Source organism: Vombatus ursinus, unplaced genomic scaffold (assembly GCF_900497805.2).
Source record: "Vombatus ursinus unplaced genomic scaffold, bare-nosed wombat genome assembly UNPS02014782.1, whole genome shotgun sequence".
In the NCBI taxonomy this organism is placed as follows: domain Eukaryota; kingdom Metazoa; phylum Chordata; class Mammalia; order Diprotodontia; family Vombatidae; genus Vombatus; species Vombatus ursinus.
The window spans coordinates 239,089-266,162 of NW_020954560.1; the positions used below are offsets into that span (position 1 = coordinate 239,089).

General features: G+C 40.3%; 1 protein-coding gene across 5 annotated transcripts in view; it reads left to right on the forward strand.

Moving 5' to 3' along the window:
• The window catches only part of FMO5 (flavin containing monooxygenase 5), a 76,946-nt gene that overhangs the window by 30,628 nt on the left and 19,244 nt on the right, over positions 1-27,074 (forward strand). For 2 of the 5 annotated variants that reach the window (XM_027866703.1, XM_027866707.1), the window contains exons 2-4: positions 15,668-15,858; positions 16,176-16,348; positions 24,904-25,092. In XM_027866703.1, coding sequence (XP_027722504.1) covers positions 16,214-16,348; positions 24,904-25,092 — 324 coding nt within the window. In that variant the 5' untranslated portion in view covers positions 15,668-15,858; positions 16,176-16,213. Of the gene's footprint in view, positions 1-5,523; positions 5,566-8,082; positions 8,104-15,667; positions 15,859-16,175; positions 16,349-24,903; positions 25,093-27,074 lie in introns of those variants that run through there. The other 3 variants (XM_027866704.1, XM_027866706.1, XM_027866705.1) reach the window with 3 other exon arrangements.

Here is a 27,074-nt window from a genome sequence, read left to right on the forward strand (position 1 = left end):
AGCGTCGATCTGACAAGCAACCTCTTCTCAAGGGCTCCAGTGGATCCTTCTTATCCCTAAGACTAAACAAAAATCCCTCTGGTGTGTAAAGCTTGTCATAACCTGGCCCTTTGCTACCTCAGCAGTGTTCTCACACCTCATGTACTCTATGATCCAACTATGTTGGCCTATTGGCAGTTTCTGGAACATGACACTGTCTCCTGTCTCTCTGTCTTTGCACTGACTGTCCCCTCACATTTTCCCTTTAGTTTCCTTGGATTCCTTCAAGACTCAGCTCAAATTCCCCCTCGTGAAGAAGGCCTTTCCTAGTTCCTACCCCCTGTTCAAGACTTCCCTCTGAAATTGCTTTCTATTTACACTGTATGTAACAAAACCATTATTTAAGGGAATTATCCAGGTCATCTGTGCTCACTTCTCTCCTATCTCTGCTTATGCTAACCTGAACTTTTCCTTCTGACAATTTAGATGCCTCTATCCTTGGGACCCTCCTCCTCCAATTCCTGCCCAGAACTACCACTTAAGGGAGTACCTATGCCACCTATGCTTACTTCTTTTCTCGAATGTGAGAAATAATTCATTTTGAATGATGGGGATGGGATTCACACTGGACCCCAAAAAGGAAAAGCCCCTGAACTGTCCCACAGATTCATCCTAGACATCCTGCCCATCCCAGTCACTAATCCTCTCAACTGTCCTTTCATTGTGGCCCCCAGCCCTCTATTCTGGTTTACCTCCAGACCACCCCAGGCTACTTCCAACTCCTTAATCCAATCCAGACCCCCTCTCTGTTACCTCTGGATTACCTCAGGCTACTTGCCATTCTTAGATCCCATCCAAATCTTCCCACAATCTATTTCCCTATAAAAGTATCAATCCCCCCTCCCCCAGCTTAAATTGCACAGAGTCACTAGAAGTCTGGACCACTTGTGTTGGTATCACAAAATAAACTTGTTACTTTGACTGGAAGGCTTGAGTGGTCGAATTCTTTCAAGGCAGATCATACCGTGTACCCTTGCATTTTGGGGTTTCCAGCACCCTAGACCAAATTTTCCTCACCAGTCTTATATCAGCATTTGAAACATATAGCAATTGAAACATGGCCCATTCAATACTAGGACTTACTCTGGATATCAATCATATTTCCTATTTCTCTCTATCAGGATCGTAGATACTGGATGCTGATCTACTCCTTCATGAGTAATTCCCAGGTCTATGTCTCTTTTCTAGGAGTATACATTTGCTTTTTCAATCTGATCACCCAGTTAATTGCCCCAATCCATTCATTAACTCTTAGTTTTGTGTCTTATTTATTCACCTTCCCTAAGGGTAGTATTTTTAAAGCATTTTATCAGACTAGCTATGTGTATAAGTGAGGGCAGGAGTCCTCTAGTGCCAAAATAAGGACAACTAACCAACTACAATTTCAACAAAACTCACAGCCATAATCACTCCACCTCCCCTAGGTCTTGGTGAGATGGAACGAGCAGCCCCAACATGCTTACCCTCAGGCTAAAACGGTTGCTTCCCACCAGCTGGTAACTTTTGGGCTTATCATTTTGTTAAAGGTTTATTAAAAAAAAATAAATATGGGATATGATTAACCTTTGGCACAACACTAATAAATTATAAAACTGTCTGTAATTGGATCCAGCCCCTATCCAGCCAACTTGTTTGAGAAACAATAAATAAACAAACCAGTCTCCTTTTCCCACCCCCATGATGGGTTCTAGCTTCTCCTTTCTCCACGCCATTCTTTACATTTTAGACCAGGAGACTCATGATAATCATCTGGCTTCTTTCATAACAGGTTAAATGGCAAAGAAATGAGAGTAAGATGGTTGCAATGGGAGGAAGATGCAAAGGGACAAAACAAGTATTTCTCTTTCTTGTGCTTCTCCCTGGATAACAAGGAAGTGACTAATTGGCAAATGGGCAAAGCAGCTTTCTCACAGGAGGAACTGAAAGGGGAATTAAAAGCACTGCAGACTGGGCTGGCACTTCTCACAGAGGCTCAGGATCTACTGGCCACTGCCTCTACTTCTCCCAGATCATTCCTGCTCAGCTGGCTCAGCTTTGGCTCATCCCTGGTCATCAGTTTGCAGTCATGAACACCTCCATTCCTCTGTGCTCCACACATCCTGCTCCACAGTGATAAGTTCTGGCATACAGGGATGCCAAGCAATATTTTTTCCCTCTTTCTTTGTCTCTCAACCTGACCGTTTGGGTTTCTCAGCCAACGTTGGGTCCACTCTACCAACCTGCCAAGGTCAAATTCAAGGGCATTTAGGAAACTCAGGGAAATGTCTGCCCACCAATAGCCAAACATTTCGGGTACCTCAGGTTTCCATGGTAACAATTCTAAGGGTAGGGAGAGCTCAGGTTACAGATTAAAGATAAAAGGAGGAACATTAACTACTCTTACAAAACACAGACTTTGAGTACATTCCATTTAATTCCTAGACTCATTCCCTTCCAAAGACCAAAAGCCCTTCTGGCTAAACCCTGTGCACCCAACCCCCATCTCAGCCTACCCTAAGGTCTGGGTCATGAGATCACAGGGATCAGCATCGTTTCACAACCATCTCTGTTCCAGTAGAATTAAAGCTGGGTATATTCAGCTAGCCCAAAGCTCATTTAAACAGTGGTGTCAAACTCAGATAAAAAGAGGGTACACTAAACCTGTGGGATTCTTCACAGTGAGATGACCATTGCCTGAAACGAGAGACCTTTCGATCAATTAACAAGCATTTATTAAACATCTACTATGTGCCAGGTACTGTGATAAGTTTTCTGGATACAAAAAACAGAAATGAAACAGCCCTTCCCCTGCAGAAGCTTATATTCTAGCAGAGGAGATTTGTGTATATATAAATATATACAAAATAAGGGGAGTTGGGGCAGGGGACTTAGAAGAAAGTTTCCATGTAAAGAGTGACATTTAAAATGAGTGTTGAAGGAAGTAAAGGATTCTACAAAGCAGAGATGAGGAAGAAATACTTTCCGGGCCTGGAAACCAATGCAAAGGCATGGAGATAGAAGATAAAGTACCAGTTATGAGGTAAAGGAAGACTAGTTTGGTTGAAATGTAGACTATAGGAAGGGGAGTGATGTATATAACATTTATTAGAAGTAACAATGTATCTAAGTTACATGATTTGCATTTATAATTAATATGGATTTGATATGCCCTCAAATGATTCTCAGGGACTGGAAATTTTTGGCTGTGAGAGGAAATATTCTTTTAGTCTCTCACACAGAGACTATAGTTACTAAGAGCCAAATGGAATGTTGTGGAGAGGGTAATTTGTAGCTACAATTGCAACTGTCTTTCTAAAGGGTGCTTCTCCCTGTGAAGTCAGGGAGAGTAGGAGTATATTAACTTTGATCTGTGTGGAATCAGTGGGGAAGACAGAAAGTTTTATATATGTGTATATATATGTATATATATATATACATATATATACATATATATAAGAATTGTCTCAATTGTTATTTTATAAAAATAAAAAATCAAAAGAATTCTATAAAGAGTCAGAGAATTAGCAGTTTGTAAGTATAGTTCTGGAGAGATTTTTTTGCCTATCGTGACTGAAAAGAAGAGAAATGAAAAGGTCTAAAAATGGAATGTCTTTAGAATTTGTATCAAGGACTCATGATGAAGCATGCTACCCACCTCTTCACAGAGAGGACTCAAGATACACAATATGACATATGTTATACATTTTCAGGCAAAGACAATGTGGGAATTTGTTTTTCTTGATTGTGGATATCTTTGTAGGAGCCTTGTTTTTCTTTTTACCCACTGGGGAGGAAGGGTGGAATGGAGACACAGGGAAGAGAGAGAAAAAATTGTTGATATCTCTTTTTTAAAAAGTAAAAGGATACCTTCCACTGTCATCCTTTGAAGCTGGTGGTCTTCTTTAGCAGTCACCTATGAGCGCTTGGCCAAGGGATCCCAGCGACCTGGACATCAGAGAACCCCAGTTAGAAGGAGCACTATCCTTCGGTGAACATCCCTGCAGAACTTTCTGCAAAAAGTGTGGCAAGCACAAGCCTCACAAAGTGATGCAGTACAACAAACGCAAAGATTCCCTCCACATGCAGGGGAAAAGGCCATACAATAGGAAGCAAAGTAGCTATGGTGGTCAAACAAAACCAATTTCCTCGAAAAAGGCAAAGACCACAAAAAAGATTGCACTAAGGCTTGAATGTGTGGAACCCAACTGCAGGTCTAAGATGCTTGCCATTAAGAGGTGTAAGCATTTTGAACTGGGAGGAGATAAGAAGAGAAAGGGTCGAGTGATTTAGTTCTGAGTTTCATTGGTTTTGTCTTAATAGGAAAAAAAAACAACCCATTCCATTCCATTCCTTGGTTTTGTGTTTTCTGTCTTGGAAAGGAAGAGGCTTGAGTAAAACCAAGTTTCATACTGTGTGAAGCTTTTCCCATGTAGGAAAAGTTCTTGAGAATGTGGTTGAGTGTTCTAAGTTTAATCATCTACTTAATGAGATTAATGTGTCATGAAGAGAAAGCCCAGCTGGACATTGCTAGGGGGCCTGGAGGCCTCAGTTATTAGTACTATGGCTAAAATAGTCACTGACAGCCTGATTGCCAGGCAAATTGGGAGTGGGGAAATTAGGGATACAAAGTAATAAAAAGACGGATAGCTAGCCCCTATTGTATAGGCTTTCAGCAAATCAAAAGTAATTAATTCATCACCCTCAGGGGTTGCCCTGTTTTCAAAATATTAATGAAGTGTTTCCCCTATCTATTTGGATTTTTAGGGTTCTTTGTGGAGAGCTAATTAATAATGATGGAATTGCATGGTCATTAAAGGGATAGAGTATTAATTGAAAACTCATTTGTATCCTGTTTTCAGAGTATTAATGAAGTGACTTTCCATATCTATTTGGGTTGAGTTGATCCTCTATCGAAAACTAATTAGTAGTGACTGAAATACCTGATCATTAAAGGGATGGCTTGTTAATTGAAAACTGATATTACTTATGTTTAGGGATAGGTGGGAATGACAGTTGGTCAAGACTTGGGATAGTAAAGAATGGAGGTCATTGTCTCTTTATTTTGCATCTTTCTTTTTATATTCACATAAACCCATATTAGGCTTTAAGCCTTCTCAAGGGCAGAATGTTTGTCTATGTCAAGGCATGGTGCCCAGCACTAAAGGTGCTTAATAAATATTGTCTTACAGAAGAAAAAAAAAAGTAAAAGGCCAGAAGCCAGAAGGAAGCAGGACTACTCTGAATGCAAAATTTCAGTTGAATGTATTACATACTTTAAAAGAAAAACAAGCTAATCATAATAGAGATCTACAGTTTCATGTACAATCTTCTTTTTTCTGTTTTACTAAGAATATGGAAATGCCCATTTCATTTGGGAAGGGGAGAAGGGACCAAGCATTTATTAAATGACTACAAATATTATCTCATTTGATCCTCATAACAACCCTGTGAGGTGCTATTATCATCCCCATTTTACAGATAAGGAAACTGAGGCCGACAGCTGTTAAGTGACATGCCCAAGATCACAGAACTAGTAAATGTCTGAAGGTAGGTTGGAATTTTCTGGCTTTCTGACTCTAGGCCCAGTGTTCCAATGTATTACACCATCTAGCTTTGATTTGGTGTTTAAATTAAGAATAAAATTACTTTATTTTACTTATTTATTATTTTTATTTTATTTCTCATTCATTTATATTACTTATATTTATTATTATATTATTACTTATTTTTTAAAAAATAAAGTCATCTTTTATTATAGTAAGGATTTTAAATGACTGGATATGATCTTTCTCACAGTCAAATATCTATGTATTTGTTTTATTATTGATTTCATGCTAATAAACTGTATATTCAGCGACTAACATTTATTTAATGACAGGATATTAAGGGAATTAAGATATATATAAAGATATGAGCAACTAATTTTTTTTTTTTTTGGTGAGACAGTCGGGGTTAAGTGACTTGCCCAGGGTCACACAGCTAGTACGTGTCAAGTGTTTGGTCTGAGGTCAGATTTGAACTCAGGTCCTCCTGACTTCAGGGCCGGTGCTGTATCCACTGCGCCACCTAGCTGCCCCTCTGAGCAACTAATATTGAAAAGAATGTTTTTCCAATTTATTCAATAAATAATGTTTGCTGATTTGGAGTAGGAGTTCAAACCAACTGATTGATGAGAAAGAGGTTAAAATTTTAGTAATTAACATAAAATCTACAAATAAGGAGGAAGAGAAGGCACGTAGAAAAGCAGGACCACTTTGAAAGCAAAATTACAGAAGTTATTATTTTCTTTAAAAGAAAAGCAAGCTGAACAGAATAAAGATCTATAATTTCATGGACAATCAAGACATTTTCTGTTTATGATGATTATGGAAAGACCCATTTCATTTGGTGTTTAAATTCATAATAAACAAATTTTTAAAATCAGTTATCTGTTGTTGAAGTGAGAATTTCAAGTGACTAACTATGCTCTTTCTCACAGCTAAAATAGCATAAATAATTATGCATTTGTTTTATTATTGATTTCATCTTAACAACATATATTCAGTAATTTTAATATTTAGTCATAGGAAATTAAAGGATTTACTATCTAGAGAGATGAGTAACTAGTATTGGGAAAGGAGATTTCTCTAGTTTATTCAATAAATAACATTTAATGAATTAGAGTAGGGGTTCAAACCAACTGATTAATGAGATATTAACCATGAAATTGTTATGAAATTGAAAATATATAAACATGCTCACAGATTACTGTACAGTTTGGGATAATAAGATTAAATATGAAAACAAGCCAAGTGATCGTGGCTGTTCCTCATGCTTGGAATGCTCTCTCTCTCTCTCTCTCTCTCTCTCTTCAATTACACCTTCTGACTTTCCTGACTTGTTTTAAGTCCCAACTAAAACTCCATCTTTTACAGGAGGCCTTTCCCAACCCATCTTAATTCTATTTTTATTTCCTATTAATTATTTCCTATTTATCCTGTATGTAGCTTGCTTTGTATATATTTGTTTGCGTCTTTTCTCTCCCATTAGATTGTAAGCTCCTTGAGGGCAGGGATCAATTTTTGGCTCTTCCTGTATCCCTGGTGCTTAGCACAGTGCCTGACACATAGTAGCTGCTTTATCAATGTTTATTGATTGATTGGGTGAGGTTGGCAGACTGCATATGTATGTTTAAGTCTAGAAAGGTAGTTTGGGGACAAATTATAAAGGGCTTTAAAGGTCAGAGTTTATATTTGATCCTAGAGTTCATAGGGAGCCCCTGAAGTTTATTGAAGAGTAGGGTGACATGATCAAACCTGAAAGTTTTTGGGGGAGACACTTGAGGCAGCTGGTAGAACAGTGACTGGAGCACTGGGCTTAGAATCAGGAAGACCCGAGTTCAAATCTAGTTCCAGACAGTCACTGTCTATATGACCCTGGGTAAGTCATTTAATCTCTGATTGCCTCAGTTTCCTCAACTATAAAATGGGGATAATAATAGCACTTACCTCAAAGCGTTATTGTGAGGCTCAAATGAGCTATATGACCCTGGGCAAGTCACTTCACTTGTCTGCCTCCGTTTCCTCATTGTAAAATGGGGGTGAAGATAGCACCTACCCTCCAGAATTATTGTGAAGATGAAATAAAATATTTGTTTGAAAGTGCTTAGTATAGTGCCTGGCACATAGTAGATGCTATATAAATAGCACTTCCCAGTTAGGAGGCTAACTGAAGTGGTCCAGGTGAGAGGTGATGAGGGTATGAACTAGGGTTGTAACCTTGTGAATGAAAAAGAGGGACAAATGTGAGATGTCATGGCAAGATTTGCCAACTGATGATATATGGGGATGGGAAGGAAGAGAATTAGAGGGTGAAGGAGAATGCCAAAGTTTCAAAGCTATGTGACTAGAAGGATGGTCATGTAAGGAGGTTTTGTGGGGGGAAAGAAAGAAGTTTAGTAGCTGTTTAGTAACAGTGTCTATAAAACTGTATTTTTGGTCCAAATTGGGTTATGTGGAATGATTTCCCCCTTCTTTCCAAATTCCCAGTCAAAATTTCCATGGAAGATCTAAGAGAGTACCAGGGGATCACAGGTCATCAGGACCGGTAAGACTAGGGTGTTTTCTTTTCTTTTTTTTTTTTTAGGCAGTTGGGGTTAAGTGACTTGCCCTGGGTCACACAGCTAGTAAGTGTCAAGTGTTTGGTCTAAGGTCGGCTTTGAACTCATGTCCTCCTGACTTCAGGGCATGCACTCTATCCACTGCACCACCTAGCTGCCCTTGGGGTGTTTTCTTTAAGGGGGGAAGGGAGCCTTTCTTTTAGTGCATTTTCTCTCTGCTGATTATGCTGCCCTTTATCTTATCAGAACCTCTCTTTTCCAGACTCAAGGGCAGCTATCATATCTAACCTGAGATTTCTCTTCTCCAGGTTAAACACGCCCAGTTCCTTCAGCCCATCCTTATATCATGAACTCAAGGCTTTCCGCTATCCTGACTGCCCCTTCTAAAATGTAGAAAGCAGAATTGAAACACAGTACCCTAGATGTGGTATGACCAGGACAGAGGATGAGGAAACTGAGATTCAATAAGTTTGAGACTTGGCCCAAAGTGATACTGGTGCTAAGTAATAGAGAGGCCCCTTAAATATCGATCTTTTTACTTTGATTCTGAGTTTTCTTTCTTACAGTAATCAATTACCAAATATTTGGTAATTGCTCCTATAAGTAGATACTAGAAGTTCCACAGTATGCTATGTATTTTAGGAGATGTCTGCAAAAAAGACATCATAACTGTCCTCAAGGTACTTAAAATGTATTTGGGAAGACAAAATAACATGGCAATTACCCAACACTTAAGGGCAAAACTGTGTCTGACTATAAATACAATAAGTGTTCAGAGAAAAAAAATCAATATTGGTTGGAAATTGGTGAGGAAATCTTGAAAGGAGTGGGACTTCTATTGGAGGTTAAAAATGGGTAGAATTAGGTGAGCCGATATGTATTTCATAAAGGCTTGTCCACATGAGCAAAAGCATGGAATCAGGAATAAAGGCAAGAAACATAATAATAGCACCTGCCTCCCAGAGTTGTTGTGAGGATCAAATGAGATAATTATTACGGCCTCTGCCAACTGTAAGTGGGGGGGGGGGGCACTTCTAGCAGGTTCACTTTTGATCTGGGCAGCCAAAAGGATGGGAATGGAGATATAATGAGGGTTAAATAACTTACTCTATTCTCCTCGATGGGGTTGCCATGATTGCAATGGGAGTACCAACTCCTTCAACATGCCCTAAGTCTCGATGGGGGCCAGTTGAGGCAAGCACAGAATTACACTGTCACATTCCCTTAGGTATTCCCCACTTACTGACCAGTCCTCACTTGATTTATAGAGGAGCACACAAAGAAGGCAATTTGCCAGCAATAGCCTCACAGGTTTACATTAACTTTAGCAATATCATGACAACTTAGCACAGCTCAAGTGAAGTAGGTATTTACAACTTAACTCAAATGTTTACATTATCTCATTGATATATCTCACTGTGCAGTCCCAGTAGAAATTGTTTACAATGTGAAATCCTGAGAACTAATAGATTGTTTCAGCCATGGATCCTGGGAATTAGTAGAAACTATTATCTAAAAAAGAATAACAAAATTCACCTTCCTTACAACCTGACACATAGTAAATGCTATATAAATGTTAGCCATCATTGTCATCATCATCATCATCATCATCATCATCATCATCATCATGCTCTAAGACAATCCCTGGTCTTAAGGAGCTTACATAATTCTTGGGTGAGTCAATACAAAGGAGGGTACCGTCCCAAGGTGGATGGAAAGGCCCAGTAGTCCTCAAGGTGCATCAGCTAGACAGAGGTAAGTAATTCTGTTTGACTAGAAGGAAAAGAAAGGTGGCTTCTTTAGTAAATGTGTCTAGACCGAGCATTCCAAAAGTCTCAGGGTATCTTTAAGCTTACTAAAATTTAAAAGACTTTTAAGATAGCTGGCATATGTAAGGTGCCTCACCCACTAAAATGCCAGCTTCCTCAGGGCAGGGACCCTCTCAAGCTTTGTCTTTGTATTCCCAGCACTTAGCATAGCATAGTCTGATACACAGTACGTACTTAATAAATGCATAGTCTGACACATAGTAAGTGCTTAATAAATGCATAGTCTGACACATAGTAAGTGCTTAATAAATGCATATCTGAGACATGGTAAGTGCTTAATAAATGTTTTTTGATTAATTGACTGATTGAGGTGTGATATCAATTGATAAAAACACATGTTAACTTCTTTGGCAATGAAGGTGAAGGACTTTGTGAGTGAGAATTTTCTTTTTCAGCACTGACAGAGGGACTAGCTTGAACTGTGTCTCTTCAGAGATTGCTACTACATTAGCAGCAGGAGCAGACTGGAGTCAGGGCCAGTAGCCTGATGGGCACTGCAAAGCCCAAATCTTTGATAAGCAAGATCTTTTGGGGCCTGATGGGAAACGGTGGTGGTTTGGTCCACCTTCCTCCCTGGGTGCTTTGCCACTTCTGATCAAACGATCCTCACTAGGTCCTTTGACAATGCTGTCATTCACTAATGGTCTCAGACCCCTTGGCTGGATGAATCCCAGGCATTCCTACCTTCCTGTGTTCCTCCTTTTGGCATTTAGAGCCCTTCATATTCAACTTCCCTTCCCTGGCCTGTTTCACAGTACTCCCTTTGACACCATGTCTGTTCCAACTTCCTATTCCCCAAACTTGACCCTCCATCTCCTTCCTCTGGGCCCTTCACTCAAATGCTCTCCTATGCATGGAAAGGGGCACTTCCTACTATTTACCTCCACTGCATAGAATCTGTGGCTTCCTTGTCTGCTTGTGTGGCTCTTTTATGAAGCCCTTCCTGATGCCCCTAGTTGTTAGAGCTCCTCAAATAACCCCACACATAATGATTTGTTTACATGTTGTGTCCTGTCAGGTACAATACAGAATATAAGGTCTCAGAAGACAGAAGCTGGGTTTTTTTTTTCTTGGTATCCCTAGTACAGTGCCTTGCATATTGTAAGTTCTTCATAAATAATTGTTGGATTAAATTGGATTTATGTAAATTGGAGTTATTTGCAGAGCAAATACCTTTTTTATAGGTAACTGAATAACATAACCTTTGAGTGTGGTGCTATTTCCCCAGGGAGATAATCAGATAATGCTGAGTAAAGATTATTTGGAGTCAAAGGGCATTCAGGGCAGTGGTAGTTGGTAAACTGAATCCAGTTTACTGAATTCAGCTGAAACTTAGCTGGTAAACTGAATTCAGAAAGGTATCAAGAGACTACAGGGCAGGGGTAAGTGTGAGCTTTAACCCACAGGACCTCAAGAGGGGTTTAGCAATGCCCTATGGGTACCATTGGCAGGCCAAAGGCATAATAAGCAAAGGAAAGAAAAGGGGAAGAGGAAAAGAGGACGAGACACAGAAGAAAAGGAAGTGAGAGAGACGAGGATGAGGAAAGGCAGTCAGATTTCAGATATGCAGCCTTGGATACTGAGGTCAAACCTGATCAATCCCAAAATGTTAAAATTGAAAGGGGACTGGAGAATCCTTTAGCCTAGGGATTTCCAAACTCAAGGCAGGGGCTGTACCCTTCACTTTGCTTCACCAGCAAAACTTTGGAAACAAACAGCTACAGTCAAATCTTTAAAAATAGTTGTTTGAAGCACATACTGTCCATCTTACCAAATAATAATAAGCTTAATTTTTCAAATTTTCAGACAAATATCTCAAATTAAATTCATACCTAATCTAACAATAGTTTTGCTTGATAAGAAACAATGTCATTGTTTCTGATCAATAAGAATTTTGGTTGTTGGGAACAAGCAGATACAATAGCTCACCTTGTGAGGGAGGTACAAGGTTTTGGCTTAGACAACAAAGAGGAACTGGGGTAAGCCAGCATTTTGACAGACTGTTCGGTTTAACACACTAAATTTTTTAAAAATCAAGAGTTTTATTTGTAAATGTCTTGGCAATTTTGTCAGAATATGGAACTAGTTGGGTTTTTTTAAAATTTGATAACATACCCAAACAGCACTTCCCAACCATTAAAAGAAATGAGGAAAGCAATGGCCGCAAGTGTGATTCTTGCCATATTGGATATTTAGTACTAGAACACGTGGACAGGTCTCTTTCATCTCCCAATTGTTATAATTATCCATAATGGGCAGTGGTACAAAAGAATAAATCCCTAGCATTACAATAGAGATGACTCTGGCTTCCAAATGCTATCCTGGCTGAGCTTATGTTCCTCCAAGATGGAAAAGCTTCCAGCAGGGCCCTGTGACTGACTATGTCATCCCAGAACCAGTTGATTATCAACAGCCAGAACCAATGAGACATGCTGAACTCTGGGGTGACAATAACTCTCAAAGACCATCATTCACATTGTAGAAATGTTGCTTTCTTTGTGGTGAAGGAAGTCCTCCTGTCAGTGAAGTCTTAGGTCACTGAAGAAAGTTTGGGGTTCTTTTTTGTGGGATGAGGGGAGAGATGAGTTATGATTTGCCTTTTAATTTGGTTTAATTTGTGAGAAACTCTTGATTGGAAATTCCTCCACAGATCCATCAGTAATTTTAAGTGTTGGGATCACTGAGTGATTTGTCCCTGGAAGGACTTGGTCTCAGAGCTTCCTAGCTCCAAGGCTGGTGCTCAATTGATTTATCAGAAAGCACCTATTAAGGACTTACTATTTGGAAGAGCACCAGGCCTGGAGTCAGGAAGATCTGAGTTCAAATCCAGTCTCCAGATGCTTACTAGCTGTGTGACCCTGGGCAAGTCCCTTAACTCCTATTTGCCTCAGCTCCTTATCTGTGAAATGGGAGCACATTGGAGAAGGAAATGGCAAACCACTCCAGTATCTTTGCCAAGAAAACCCCATGGGTCACATAGAGCCGGGCACTAGTGGACAACAACAATAATAACGTTCTAAGCACTAGGACTACAAAGGAAGAGGGAAAACAGGTCTGCCTACCCTACCCTGAAGGAGTTCACTATTCAAATGTGGACAACACATCCACGTGTAAGTACAGCCAAGATCCGTAGGAAGTAGCTCCAAGGTAAGTTTAGAGGGGAAGGCATAACACCTGGGCGGACCAGCAAAGGCCTCCAATCGAAAAGTGTCTTCTCAGCTGAGTTTTGGAGGAAGCCAGAGATTCTAGGAGACAGGAGTCAGGAGAGCATTCCAGACATAGGGGGCGGCCAGGGTTAAGAAGCAGAGATGACACATGGAGGATGGTATGTAAGAAACAGTAAGTAGGTCTGTGTGGCCAGAGCGCAGAGGGCATGGACATGTGTAAGGATAACAGTAAAGACTGGAAGGGGCCAGGGTGTAGAGCACCTCAAAGGCCAAACAGAGGAGTTCACATCAAGCTTAGAGGCAACGGAGAGCCCCTGGCATTTGTTGAGTTGAAGGTGATGTGGTCAAATCTGTGCTTTGGGAAAATCGCTTTGGCAGTTTTACTGGGATGGGGAGAGGTTTGAGGCCGGGAGCCCAATTAAAAAAAAATGATGACAATAATCTAAATGAGAGGTGATGAAGGCCTGACCTCAGATGGTGGCTATGTGAGTGGAGAGACATTGTGAGAGGCAGAAACAGTAGGATTTAGCCTCTCTTTGGATAATCTCTCGATATGAGAGGCAACATGGCCTAGCAGATAGAGTACGAGGCTTAGAATTAGGAAGTTCTGGTTTTGAGTGACACCTCTGATCCTCCCCAGATCAGTATGATCTTGGCAAAAATCTGAGCCTGAGTGCTCGAATCTATGAATACCCACAGTATTTATGTCACAACAATGTTGTAAAAATAAAATGAGATACTGCATTTTAAAAGTTTTGTAGGGCAGCTAGGTGGTGCAGTGATAGAGCTCTGGCCTTGGAGTCAGGAGGACCCTAAGTTCAAATCCGGCCTCAGACACATAACACTCACTAGCTGTGTGACTCGGGGCAAGTCACTTAACCCTAATTGCATCACCAAAAAAAAAAAAAGTTTTGCAGTCCTTCAAAGCTCTATACAAAACACAAACAAACACACACACACACACACACACACACACACACTCTTTTGAATCTAACATTGTTACACAAGGACCCAAATTATTTAAGAGGCAGCCTGCCAAGCCAGACTGACAGTCAACTGATTGGTCAGACAGATGAAGGATCAATTGAAGGAACTCGAGATGTTTATCTTAAAGAAAGGAGACTCAGAGAGTAGAACCAGGAGCAATGGCTAGAAGTCTCAAGGAGGCAATTTAGAACAGTGTGTTCTCCTGTAACAGAGAAACACTGATCGAATCCAACCCCTTCATTTTACAGACGAGGAAACAGCTGAGAGGCTTAAGTGATTTACTTAACTGCCTATTGCCTAAATAGTATAATTTCAAAGGCCCCAAGAAGGTTCCCTTGCCACTTCTCTGCTTACCAGCTAATACCTGAAATCCCCTTAAATGGAGACTTAAGCTTTTCTTCCCATAATTAGAAAAAAAAAAGGGTAAAATGCAAATACTTCTAGAGTAGCTATCAAACTTGCCATAGTAAGGTGTGAAAAACAATTTTAATTTTTTCTTGAGGGAAGATACATAAGAGAGGAAGGAGGGGATACAACAAGGACATTGGGTGCCTAAAGGGCAAAGGAGAGGGCAGGAGGCAGAGAGAGCAAAAGACACAGAAAGGCAAAGCTAAGGAAGAAAGTTGGTCTAGTCAAAGTTGTGCAGAATTTGGAGGCAGAGGTCCTGGGTTTAAATTACAGTTGTAACTGCTAACTGCTAACTGTCTAGGTGACATTGGACAATTCCCTTTACCCTTACCCTCTCTGAGCTTTATTTGTAAAATAAGGGGGTCCATCTAGATGGTCTGTAAGGGCCCTTCCAGCTCTATATTTATAATTTTATGGCTTTTCCATTCCTCAGACTTTTGCTTAAGACCATCCTGGGAGAGGACCCTTTTGAGTGTTCACTGACAAATTTAGAGGTGCTAGGTTGGGGTAGAATTCTCCCAAGATTCAACATCTGCAATATATGTAGAACCTTCCCCCACTTTGGCACTCACTGCTAGCACCCTAGTATCAGTCCTCATCATCACTGTCCTGAATTACTATAGCAGCCTCCTAACTAAGCTTCCTGGTCTAGCCCCACATCCATCCTTCATACCCTTTGCCAGGCTCATTTCCCTTACCAGCAGATCTGGTCAGCTCAGTGCCCTCTGATGCCTACTTACTGAATGAATTCAAAGCTGTCCAGACACTCGAGGCTCTCTGAAACCTTTCAAGCCTTTCCTTGCACTCCCTTCCATTTACACCATGATCCAGTGTGTCCCTTGTATGTATGCAGCACTTTCCTTCATTCTTTGCCTTTGTTCATGCTGCTTCTTATGCTTGAAAATCCCTCCCACTTCCTACCCCTCACCAACTTGGCAGTGTGGCATATGGACTTAGGATTTGTCCTGTAAAATTTGGATTCAGTTGAGGCCGCACTTAAGGATTTAGAAGGCCACAGGTTCCCCTGCACTAGACTGTACATTTCAGAGCAGATAGTTTCCTCATCAGATGTTCCTTATACCAAGGCAATTATAGGTCCAGTCTAAAACCAAACCAAAAAATTGTTTTTCACTGTTTGAGATTTTTTTTTCCCACTCTAGCAGCAATCATTTCCTCCCCAGCCTGGACTGAAGAAGTGGGAGGCATCAATTAGGAGGTGGGGCAGAGCAGCTCCTCCCCAGCTTTTTTCTGGCATTGGCAGCAGGGCTGTGTCCTTCCTTTTCATCACCAGTGAGTGCCAGAGGAGAAGAGCACGGCCTACAGACCAGAAGAGGACAGATCTAGAAAGGAGGTGAGTTCAGGGGCTTTCTGGCCCCATGTCCCCACAGTCCAGCTCCTCTCATCAGCTACAGACTAAAGAAGGCCTCTCAATCTTCTGCCCTCATCAGTATCTGATAGTGGGTAAACTGGGAGAGCCCAGCATCTGGTCTTTCTGAGTCAACTCTGACCATCTGCTGAGCAGGCTGTGAGAGCTATTGTAGAAGGAATTTATGCATGGGGTAAGTAGGGGGTATTCTAGATAGACTTCCTCTCACTGCCAAGTGAGTCCAAGATTCTCTGGTTCCCTGATGGGACCAATGATTCCTCCTCTCCCACTCTCTCTGACAGGTGGAATTCCCTTTCCCCAGAGGATCTCTCCAGAGAAAATGACCAAGAAGAGAATTGCTGTGATTGGGGCGGGTGTGAGCGGGCTCAGCTCTATCAAATGTTGCCTGGAAGAAGGTCTAGAGCCAGTTTGCTTTGAAACGACTGATGACATCGGAGGGCTTTGGAGATTTCAGGTAAACTGCCCGTGTCCTTAATCTTTGAAAAGTTCTCTTTATCTGGGCACGGTGACTGTGGTAATGCAGTGATAGGTGCTACTCCTGCTACCTGGGATAGCTCCCTGAAAGAATCGTCTGCCCAAAGCTAATAGCCTCATTCCTAGCCATTAACTCAGGTGGATTGGCAGGGAAGATCCCTTCAGAGAGGTTCTTCTGAAACATATCAATTCCCTTTGATGGGTGCAGGAACCCATCAGGCTCAGTTGACCACAGCAAGGTCCAGACTCCCACCCAGTGCATAGTGATCAGGCCGCCGGAAGAGCTATCCCATGTCTCTAGGGCTCCTACCTCAGTTTTCCCAGGTGAAATAATTAATAGCACATTTGTAAAGCTTGAGATTTCAGGCTGAAAAGTGTTCTGAGATGATATATTATTATAAAAGCCTAATAAAATTAGGGCAAGCCCACTGCTTCTGTGAAAATTTCCCACCCCAGGAGAAAAGAATGTCAGTGGTGATTATTCATACCTCCTGATGATCTGCCTGAAGGAGAAACAGACCACACATGTATTCATCCACATTGAGGCTTCTGACTGGAATTCTGTTTTTCTTTTCCATTCTACCCTTATTAGGACCTTCATCCTCTTAGCGATTCCCTTCCACTTTCATTCTCTCTCAGCTTCCTATGCACAAGTAGGGTCCCCATGCCTAGGTATAAAACAAAATTGTGGCTTTGGCTGAAGGTTCATCAGTAAAGCAGCTGGATGGTATAGTGGATAGAGCACCACGCTTGGAGTTAGGGAGATCTGAGTTCAAATCCAGCCTCCAGACATTTACTAGCTGTGTGACCCCGGGCAAGTCACTTGACCCCTATTTGCCCCAGTTCTTAATCTATAAAATGGGGATACACTGGAGAAGGAAACAGCAAACCACTGCAGTATCTTTGCCAAGAAAATCACATGGACGAAGTCCTGACATAGAGTCAGACCCGATCAAACAACAACAGAGATAAGGTATTGCTAAACCCAGTAGCAGTAACCCCTGTTTTGCCTCAGCCCTTTGACTCAATGACATCTCACCCCAAACACTTATGTAAAGTACTTGGTCAGCAGCACAGGTGTTAAACACCATTTAAGAGTGAAGAAGATATTTGAAATGACTTGGGCTCTTAGTAGATCACAGGTGATATTTTGTACCAGTGTATAAGAGTGTAGCTGTCTCTTCTATACTGGATCATGACTGGTCCGCTTGGGTCTGATAGTGGCCCTAAAGGAAATGGTGGAGCATCAGGGAGAAGCTCTCTACTGTCTACCCTCCACCCTCTCCAATCAGAGGGAGGGAGGGGTCCCAGGAGAAAGGGGAGCTGAGGACATGTGAGTTTTGGAGTTTATTTCATCTTTCAAAATGATGAGTTTCTGGAGATTATGAAGTCCAGGAAAGCAGCCAGGTCAGAAATGACAGAAGACCATTTACTAATGCTCTTCCAGCTTTTTCTGGAACGTACCAGATATGTCTGCTGGACAGACACAGTTTTCAGCAGGCAGGTCCTCCAGCATCATCTAAACTCAGCTCTTCAGCCCTATAATTCCTCTGTAGCACTGAGCTGTAGTAGAATTATCATTTGTGCCCGACCTGTGGCAGAGCCTTCTGAGCTTGTATTGGGCTGATCAGCCATAGTTGGACATACTGTACCTTGACTCCAACACAGTGATGCCATTTTGGTCCTCTTTGAGAACCAAAGGACAATAACCAACCAACCAACTAGAAGTAGGAAGAGAAGAAGAAAGAGAAGGAGGAGGAAGAAGGAGGAGAAAGAAGAAATCTAATCCTTTATGGTTTGCAAAGAACTTTACATATGTTAACTGATTTGACCTTCACAGCAATCCTGTGAGGTTGGTGCTATGATTATCTCCTTTACAGGCAAGGAAACTGAGGCTGGGAAAGGCTAAGGAACTTGTGTAGGGTCACAGCACTAGTGTCTGAAGTAAGATTTGAACTCAGGTCTTCCAGACTCTAGGTGCTGCACTCTATACACAATGCCATCTAGCTTCCTCCATGCTATAACTTTTTCAGCTGGAAATCGACTTCAGGCAAAAAATGTTGTCCCTGATCTGGTGAACACCTAGCTTCCTCCACCCTCCCTATCTCCCCAGCACACACACACACACACACACACACATAAATATAGATAAAGAAATAGATATATATAAAATATGTATAAATATGTATACATATTTGTGTGTGTGTGTGTGTGTGTGTGTGTGTTTGCAGGTTTCCCCTTTTGGTTTTCCCTTCTTCACTTGCAGAGATTCCTTGGAGAGAGATAGCCAAGAGCACACTGCTGTCCCATGCCTCCCTCTTCTAATTGGCTACACCTTCCTACAAATACCTCAGAGTTTCCTACTGGGGAATCAGAGAGTTATTTCAATTAACAACTAATAGAAACAAACAAGCTTGGGGGATTGGTAGGGGAGAGAAGGTAGGTGTCACAGGTATCACAGATAAAGAAAAAGGGGGACTAGGGCAGGAAACAAGATGAGCAGGCAATTCCAGCATGGCGCTCTTGTCTGGGACTGGGGAAAGACAAAAGCTTTTCAAAACTTTTGTTGGTAATAGCAGTACTTTAGGACCTGTGCTTAGTGTTTTATTAGGGCATGGATGTACATTTTTGTATAAGCTTAGAGTTTACAATTGCAGAGTCTTTTGTGCTGTCTTTATGGGCACAGTGGAAAGATGTGAGTTAAATGATAGTACGATTGAATAGATTGAAAACTCTCTGAATGACTAGACTAAAAGCTTAGTCATTAGTGGGTTGATCTCTTGGAGTGAAGTTTCTAATGTAGAGTCCCAGGAAGCTGCCCTTGACCCTGTGCAGTTGAAAATCATTATTAGAGGCAGAGACAGCCTAGATGCCATGCTTATCAAATTTCAGCCAGTTTAAAGCAGAAAAATAAAACATTTTAGATGACAAAACAAGGAGACAAAAAGGCTAGATTATTGGGGTGAGTTATATAAGATGATATTTAGAGGAGATAAATGTACAGTCCTACCATGGGGTTCAAAAAAATCAGCTCAAAAGTAAAGGCAGGGAGCTGCAACTAGACAGAAGTTTGTGTAAAAAAAAAAAGATTATGGGAGAAGGAAGGTTTAATGGAACTTAAGATCAATCAGAGTCACCAGTGTGAGCTGACAGCTAAAAAAAAATGAATTGTTTTAGGCTGCATTGAGAGACATAGTGCTCAAAATAAGGGAGATGATAGTGTCTGTCCAGGTTCGACCATATAGTGTTCAATTCTACAGTGATTTGATTTTGACTTATCATCTGTTAGTAGAGAATACACAGTAAAATAAGTGAGTGAATTGAATAAGCAAATAAATAGATAGGATAATAAGACAAGAAATAAAAAAGTGATAAACTGGAAGTCTGGAAACCTGGTTTTGATTCTTTTCTTAGAAACTTTCCACCTGTATGCCCATAGATAAATCATAGCCTCTCAGAAGCTCCCAGGTTCCTCATCTGTAAAAAATAGGGATAATAATTCACTACCTTCCCTGCAGAATTGTGGAGAAGGTACCTTCAGACCTTAGGGAATGATATGAATGTCAATTACTCCAGTGGCTCTCTGACCTCATCAATGTAGGCATTCTCTCTAACACAGATTACAATCCATCCATGTCTGCACATCTTGTACCATTCTCATCCAAGTCCTCCCATAAATTCACCAATATGCCAGAGGCCTTCCTCATTATCTTGGCATTGCATGTTTCCCAGTGGAAACATGGGCTCTCTATATGTTATCCCTCACTCTCATTACATCAATGACTTGGCCCGTTTTTTTTCCCAATCATACGTTTCTCTGATGACAAACTTTATATCATAATTATTTTTCTGTAATGTGTTGCTGCCACTCATCTCCACTGTGCAAATATCCATTGCCTTTGGACAGCCCTCAACCTCCGATCTGTGGTATCTCTAGTTTTCTATGACTCTCAGTCAGACAAAATATTGGTGTTTAAAGGGAGCAACCTGAAGTCATTTTTTTTTAAATTTTGTGATTTCCCAAAGGCAATCTATCCTACTTCTCTCTGCCTGTTCAGTTCTGAGCCTAGCCCATTATGCTTTTGCAATCCCTATATAAAATATGTGTGTATGTGTACTGAGTGACCAGCTCTATGGGCTGTTTCATCAACTGCATATCACAGGGTGGACAATATTCACTCTTCATCCACTTGGCTTTTCCTGTGCAGAGAGTTAAGTCAAATTCTTTTGATTGTTACTAATAGTAACAATAATAATAATAGTAACTAGTATTTATATAGCACTTTAAAGTTTTCAAAGCACTTTACAAATCTTATCTCATTTTATCCTCATGACAACTCTGGGAGTTCGATGCTGTTATTACTTTTACATTCCAAATGAGGAAACTGAGGCAGATTGAGGTGAAGTGATTCGCTCTAAGTGTCTGGGACCAGATTTGAACTCAGGTCTTCCTTACTACAACTCCACACCATAGCTGCTGTGCCACCTAGTTACCAGGTGAAAGATGGTGGATCTTGTCCAGGGTGTTCAGGACTTAGTTATGTCATCTCCAAAGGGTAGGACTGGAGGACCTCCGCTTCTGTAAGGAATCAGTTCATCTTGTACTCTCTACTGGATTTTCTCCTTGTCAGGGGCAAACGCCTTTAGTGACGACATGTTCCTACTTTATGCGTTGCTTGATAGTAACAATCAGAGGTTCATCGAACAGAGTCAGAGTTGTTTCATCTTTCAAGGAAACTTGTGTGAGTCTTACATGTGTTTGTTTGGATGATGTCCTAGATTTATGTATCGATTATTCTCGTAAAAATGTTATACAAATGACAAAGTAGGAATGTGAGTCACTAGTAACCGATATTCTCTGTCACCTTTTTTTAAATAATAAAGAATGGGGATTTTTTTTTCCTCATCTATGGTACCATCCCCTCTTTCATATATCTTGAGAAATGATCCTTCAGTGCACTCAAAATTGCCACTAGCATAGACCTTCTCTGTATATATGACTGTTGTCCAGTTACTTTTCCCATCTTTGTTTTACTCCATACCGTTTACATTTCTTTATATCACATAGCCAGGACCCTGACACTAAAATCCAAGCATACTATTCTGTGGAAGAGGGATTTGATTTGTTCTACTTGGCCCCAAAAGGCAGAACTGGGAGCAATGTGTAGCAATCACAAAGACACAGATTTAGACTCAATTTAAGGAAAAACTTCCTAATGGTTACAGTTTTCTAAAAGTAGAATATACTACTTTGGGACATAAGAGGTCTTCCTTCATTAGAGGCCTTCAAGTCAAAGCTGGATGACTGTCAATAAGGGGTGTGTGTATGTATATATGTATGTATGTATACATTTTACACACACACACACACACACACACACAAACACATATATATGTTGGAGACAATCAGGGTTAAGTTAGATGCTCACAGTTACACAGCTAGAAAGTGTCTGAGGCCAGATTTGAACTCAGGTCCTCCTGACTCCAGGGATGGTGCGCTATCAACTGTATATTTTTAGAAGAGATTCCTATTTAAGTATGTAGCATGGGCCCCACATGACTCTAGAACCTTCAAGTTCTGTTATGGGGTATTTGGGGTAATACTGGTTATGCAAATATCACCCAAGCCTCTATCCAATATATCTTTTATGATCAGATCAAGAACCATACACCATCAAGTCACAAAATAGCAAAGAGAAATTTTATCTCCATAGAAAAGTGGTAACATCTTCTACCACCTTGGGGGAGTGGGAATATTCCACAGACGACTCAAGCCCCTAGGTTTGCATTTCAGCTGGAACGCTTCTCATGGCTCCATCTTCCAAGAGTTTGTGCCTCAGATTCTTGCCCCTATCTGCCTCTGCCAGTCGACATGCTTGCTCAGGTCTCTGGGCTCCATTCAGGTCTGAATTAAACTAGATAAACTCTGAATTCTCATCTACTTCTGAAATTCTTTTGAGATTCTGTGGTGTAGACTGAAACTAGTCTTTGTGAGTTTGTGTGACCAAAACAGTATCTTATTGACAAATTGACGATAAACCTCTTTGAACCGAGCTAGGCTAGCCCTCTGACAACAGATGGACAGACAGACAATCTACACATTCTTTTCTAGCTTAGTAAGACCTAGCAGAGCTCATGTGGAGCTGCCATAGACTTTAAGAAACCCAGAGTTGCCTCCTATGCCAGAACAAGTCATCAGAAGATAGAAAACTAGGGAATTATATAACAAACTACTGTGTGAGATTTTTGTGGGGAGGATACTTTTTACTGACAGATCCTCATTGTTAAAAGTTATAATCAATGTGATATTTACACTGGCTTTTAAAAAGATGGGAAGGAATTCAGCAGTTACAGGGAAGGGAAGACATTCCATACCTAGGGAACGGTGTGAGCCAAGGCATGAGTCAGGAAAGCATAGGGCATCTTCAGGGTGTAGAGTAGCTAAGTTTGACTGAAGTGTGTGGTTCACAGAGGGCAATATAAGTTGGGGCTAGAAAGGCTGGGTGATTTCAGATTGTGGAGAGCCTATATCCTTCCTTCCCAAACTACCATGTCTATTGTATATATGCTTGTAGATGCATATGCTATCTCCCCCCCACCCCCATAGAATGTAAGCTCCTGGAAGGCAGGGGCTATTCCATTTTTGTCATTGTATCTCCAGCATAAAGCAGAGTGCATGGCATATAGTAGGTGCTTAATAAATGCTTGTTGATTAAGAGGAGGAAGTTACTATTGGGGGAGGGGAGTATAAAGAAGATCCTGAAGGCCAGAGAAAAACCTTACTTCATTTTTTCCTAGGGCTACCCATGCACAGTACTTTTATCCTGTCAAACTACATTAGCCCACAACATTACCAGTTGACCAATTTTCCCTATTATTCTTACTATTTTTTTAATTTTTTTTTTGCATGTGAAAACATTTTTTTAAACATGTTTTTAAAACTTTGGGTTCTAAATTTCCTCCCTTCCTCTCTCCCCACCCACCCTCATTGATAAGGCAAGCAACTAAATTTAGGTTATACATGTGCAGTTATGCAAAACACTTCCAGAATAGACATGCTGTGAAAAACTAACTCTATTTCCCTTAATCCTATCCCACCCCCCCATTTATTCTATTCTTTCTTTTGACCCTGTCCCTCCTCAGAAGTGTTTGCTTCTGATTACCCCTTTCCCAATCTGCCGTCTCTCTATCATTCCCCTGCCCTCTTGTCCCCTTCTGCCTCTATTTTCCTGTAGGGTAAGACAGATTTCCATACCCAATTGAATGTGTATGTTATTCCTTCCTTTCCTATGAGAATAAGATTAACTCATTCCCTCTCACCTTCCCCTGTTTCCCCTCCACTGTAAGAGCCTTTTCTTTTCTGTTTTTTTTTTTTGGTGAGATAATTTACCCCAGTCTACCTCTCCCTTTCTCCTTCTCCCAGTATAAACCTCTCTTAATTTTATTCTCCAGATATGACCCCTTCATCTTCAACTCACCCTGTGCCCTCTATCTATCTATCTATCTATCTGTCTATCTATCTATCTATCTATCTACATACATATAATTTTTCCCTCCCACTACCCTAATACTGATAAAGGTCTCATGGGTTACAAATATCATCTTTCCATACAGGAATGTAAATAGTTCAACCTTAATAAGTCTCTTATGATTTCTCTTTCCTGTTTACCTCTTCATGTTCCACTTGAGTCTTGTATTTGAAAGCTGGAAGCTCAGGAGGCAGCCGCTGTCCCAGAACCACGCTCGGAACTTGCAGCTGAGACCTAGCTCCTCTCTCACTGCAGTCACAGACTTTTCCCACTGACCTTCTAAGTTGTCTTTGGTGTTTGTGGGTTGAGAAATCTAGAAACCACCACAGGTGCCTGCGATTCAGTCCTCTGAGGCCTGCTCCAGGGTCGCTGCGACCTGCGCTACTACGCTGAACAGCGCACCTCTCTCTGCCGGCACAATATACCTTTCCGATCAACCATCCAGTTTGTCTTTGGCTGGAAATTTGTTTCACTCTGTCTTTTTGTGGGTTCTGCTGCTTTACAATTTGTTTAGAGCCATTTTTTATAGGTATTTGGAGGGGTTTGGGGAGAGAGCTCAAGCAAGTCACTGCTTTCCCTCCGCCATCTTGGCTCTGCCCCCCTATTCTTACTATTACCAACCAGAAAATGAACAGGACATCAATCATCAATCATTTTGATGCTGATGAAGCATCTGTTTCTCAAGAAGTTCAATTTTGTTTGAAGGCATCATCTCACTTTTATTAAACTCCTTTATGTGGTGGAGAGAATCATTCCTTTCTTCTAACTGCCCCTTCCTCCTCTTGGTCCACATTTAAATATAACATCTGATGAGACTGAGGAACAAACAAGACACTTAGCTACAGTCACACAGCCATGGATCCCAATGTCTGATCTTTCTGATCACTACTTCTTCCCCAATGTCATTGGCTATCTAGGAAAGATGGCATCCCCACTAACTGTAAAGGAAAACTTCCTCCATGAAATAAATTCTGAGGACTTGGTGTGTATCTCATCTTTACTACAGGAGAATCCAGAAGAAGGAAGGGCCAGTATTTACAAATCAGTAATCATCAACACCTCCAAGGAAATGATGTGTTTCAGTGACTACCCCATCCCTGATTACTTTCCTAACTTCATGCATAACTGTCAAATTATGGAATACTACAGGATGTATGCCAAAGAATTTGATCTCTTAAAGTATATTCGTTTCAAGGTAAGAGGTACTTGTGATTAGAAGTAATATCATATTTGCAGGTATTTGTGTGGCATAGATATGACTGCCAAGGACATTCTTCTAATCCTCTTACTGCAATGTTCTTGCTATATTCATACTTGAAACTGGCAGGAAGACTATAGAAGGAGGGCAAAGGTCTTTTCCTCAGCAGTGTGAGAATAGTTTGTTATATAGGAATGTAGTTCTAAGGGCACTCAGCAAATATCAAAATAATAATGCCTTATATTTACATAATGCAGTATTTTTAACCACTTTTGCCTCTTATTATTTCATTTAATCCTCACAATAGTGCCATGAGGTAGATAGATTAGGAGTTAATTTCTTCATTTATAAAATAGATTCTCAGACATAGGAAGGTTAAATAAATTGCCCAAGATCACACAGATGGTGTAATTATAAATAAAACCCTGTTCTTTTGACTCCTGGCCTAATATTCTTTCTTCTGTACCATGCTGCTTCCTATTATTAAGCAGTAATACAATATAATTTTATAACTACCATTAAATTTCCAGGTTAAGTCATTTATATTCCCACTGATTCTTCCCTCTTGTCTTCTACTGTTCCATTTTGGCCTAACATCTCCAACACTTATGTGTCATAGCCATGAGTGCCCTACTAAAAGCACATCTGGCTAGGCTCTTAGATGTTTCCTGGGGCTGAGTGTTACAGCCCTTTCTCCTAATGAAATGTCAACTTGATCTGAAGAGCTGGAGATATATAATAGCAATCTTAAAATATGGATGAAATGGGGTATTCTTTTTCTCATAGTGGCCCATGAATCTAAGAACTTCTAAGAGACAGGGAAGGCCTTAAACAAATAAAATAAATTACTCTCTGAATTTCTCTCCACATTTTGGAAGGAAACTCCTATATACTAGTGATATATCCCAGGATCTATGAATTTATAGTGTTGGGGAAGATATCAGAAGGACCTCTGAGTATGTTAAGAGAGAATGACAAGTAGAGTATCATAAAATAAGAGGACACAGACTTATTTTCATTAACCTGTGACTAATAAGATAAAAGGTTCACAAAAAGGCTAACTAGACCCTCAGAACACTGAACTATATTTTCAGTGGTCCATGGGTATTGTAGGGGTGGAACATATATGGAAAGAGGAATCAGTGTATTTAGGAAAGTTGGAGGGGGAGGTGTCAAAAATTAGTTATCATGGTCAAGTTGGATTTCTACCAAAATCTAGAGATGATTCAACATTAGGAAAACTATTAGCATGATTTTAAAAAAAGAGATGTGATTATATCCATAGATGCTGAAAAAACTTTTGACAAAGTAGAACATTCATTTCTAAATTCTAAAAACACTAAGAAACATAGGAATGAAGGGGCTATTTTTTAATATGATAAAAAGTTTATCTAAAGCCATGAGCTAGCATTTTTTCATGGAGAAATACTAGAAGTGTTCCTAATAAGTATAGGGATAAAGCAAGGATGCCCTCTTTTTGCCACTACTGTTTGATATAGCTCTAGAAATGCTAACGATAGCAATAAGAAAATGAAATTAAATTCATTAACATCAACAAAAGGAAGATAAAATTATACTTATCTGTAGATGGTACCATAGAAACTCCACAAAATCTGCAAATAAAGTAATTGAAGCAGTAAATAGCATCCACAAAGTAGTAAAATACAAAATAAATTCACAAAGGTCATCAGTATTTCTTCATTATAATAATAAAATTCAGGAAGAATTGATAAAAATAGAAATCCAATTCAAAATAACTATAAAAAGCATAAAATACCCAAGAGTCCAAATATGAAGGTATGCTCAAGTTTATATAAGTTAATTACATAACATTACATTTCTTTATAGAAAGAAAGACAAATAATTGTAGGAATCTTCTTTGTTCATGATAGGGACTATGCCAATATAATAAAAATGTTGAAACTACCTAAATTAATTTATGGATTTAGTGCTACGGCAATGATTTAGAAGAGCAAAAG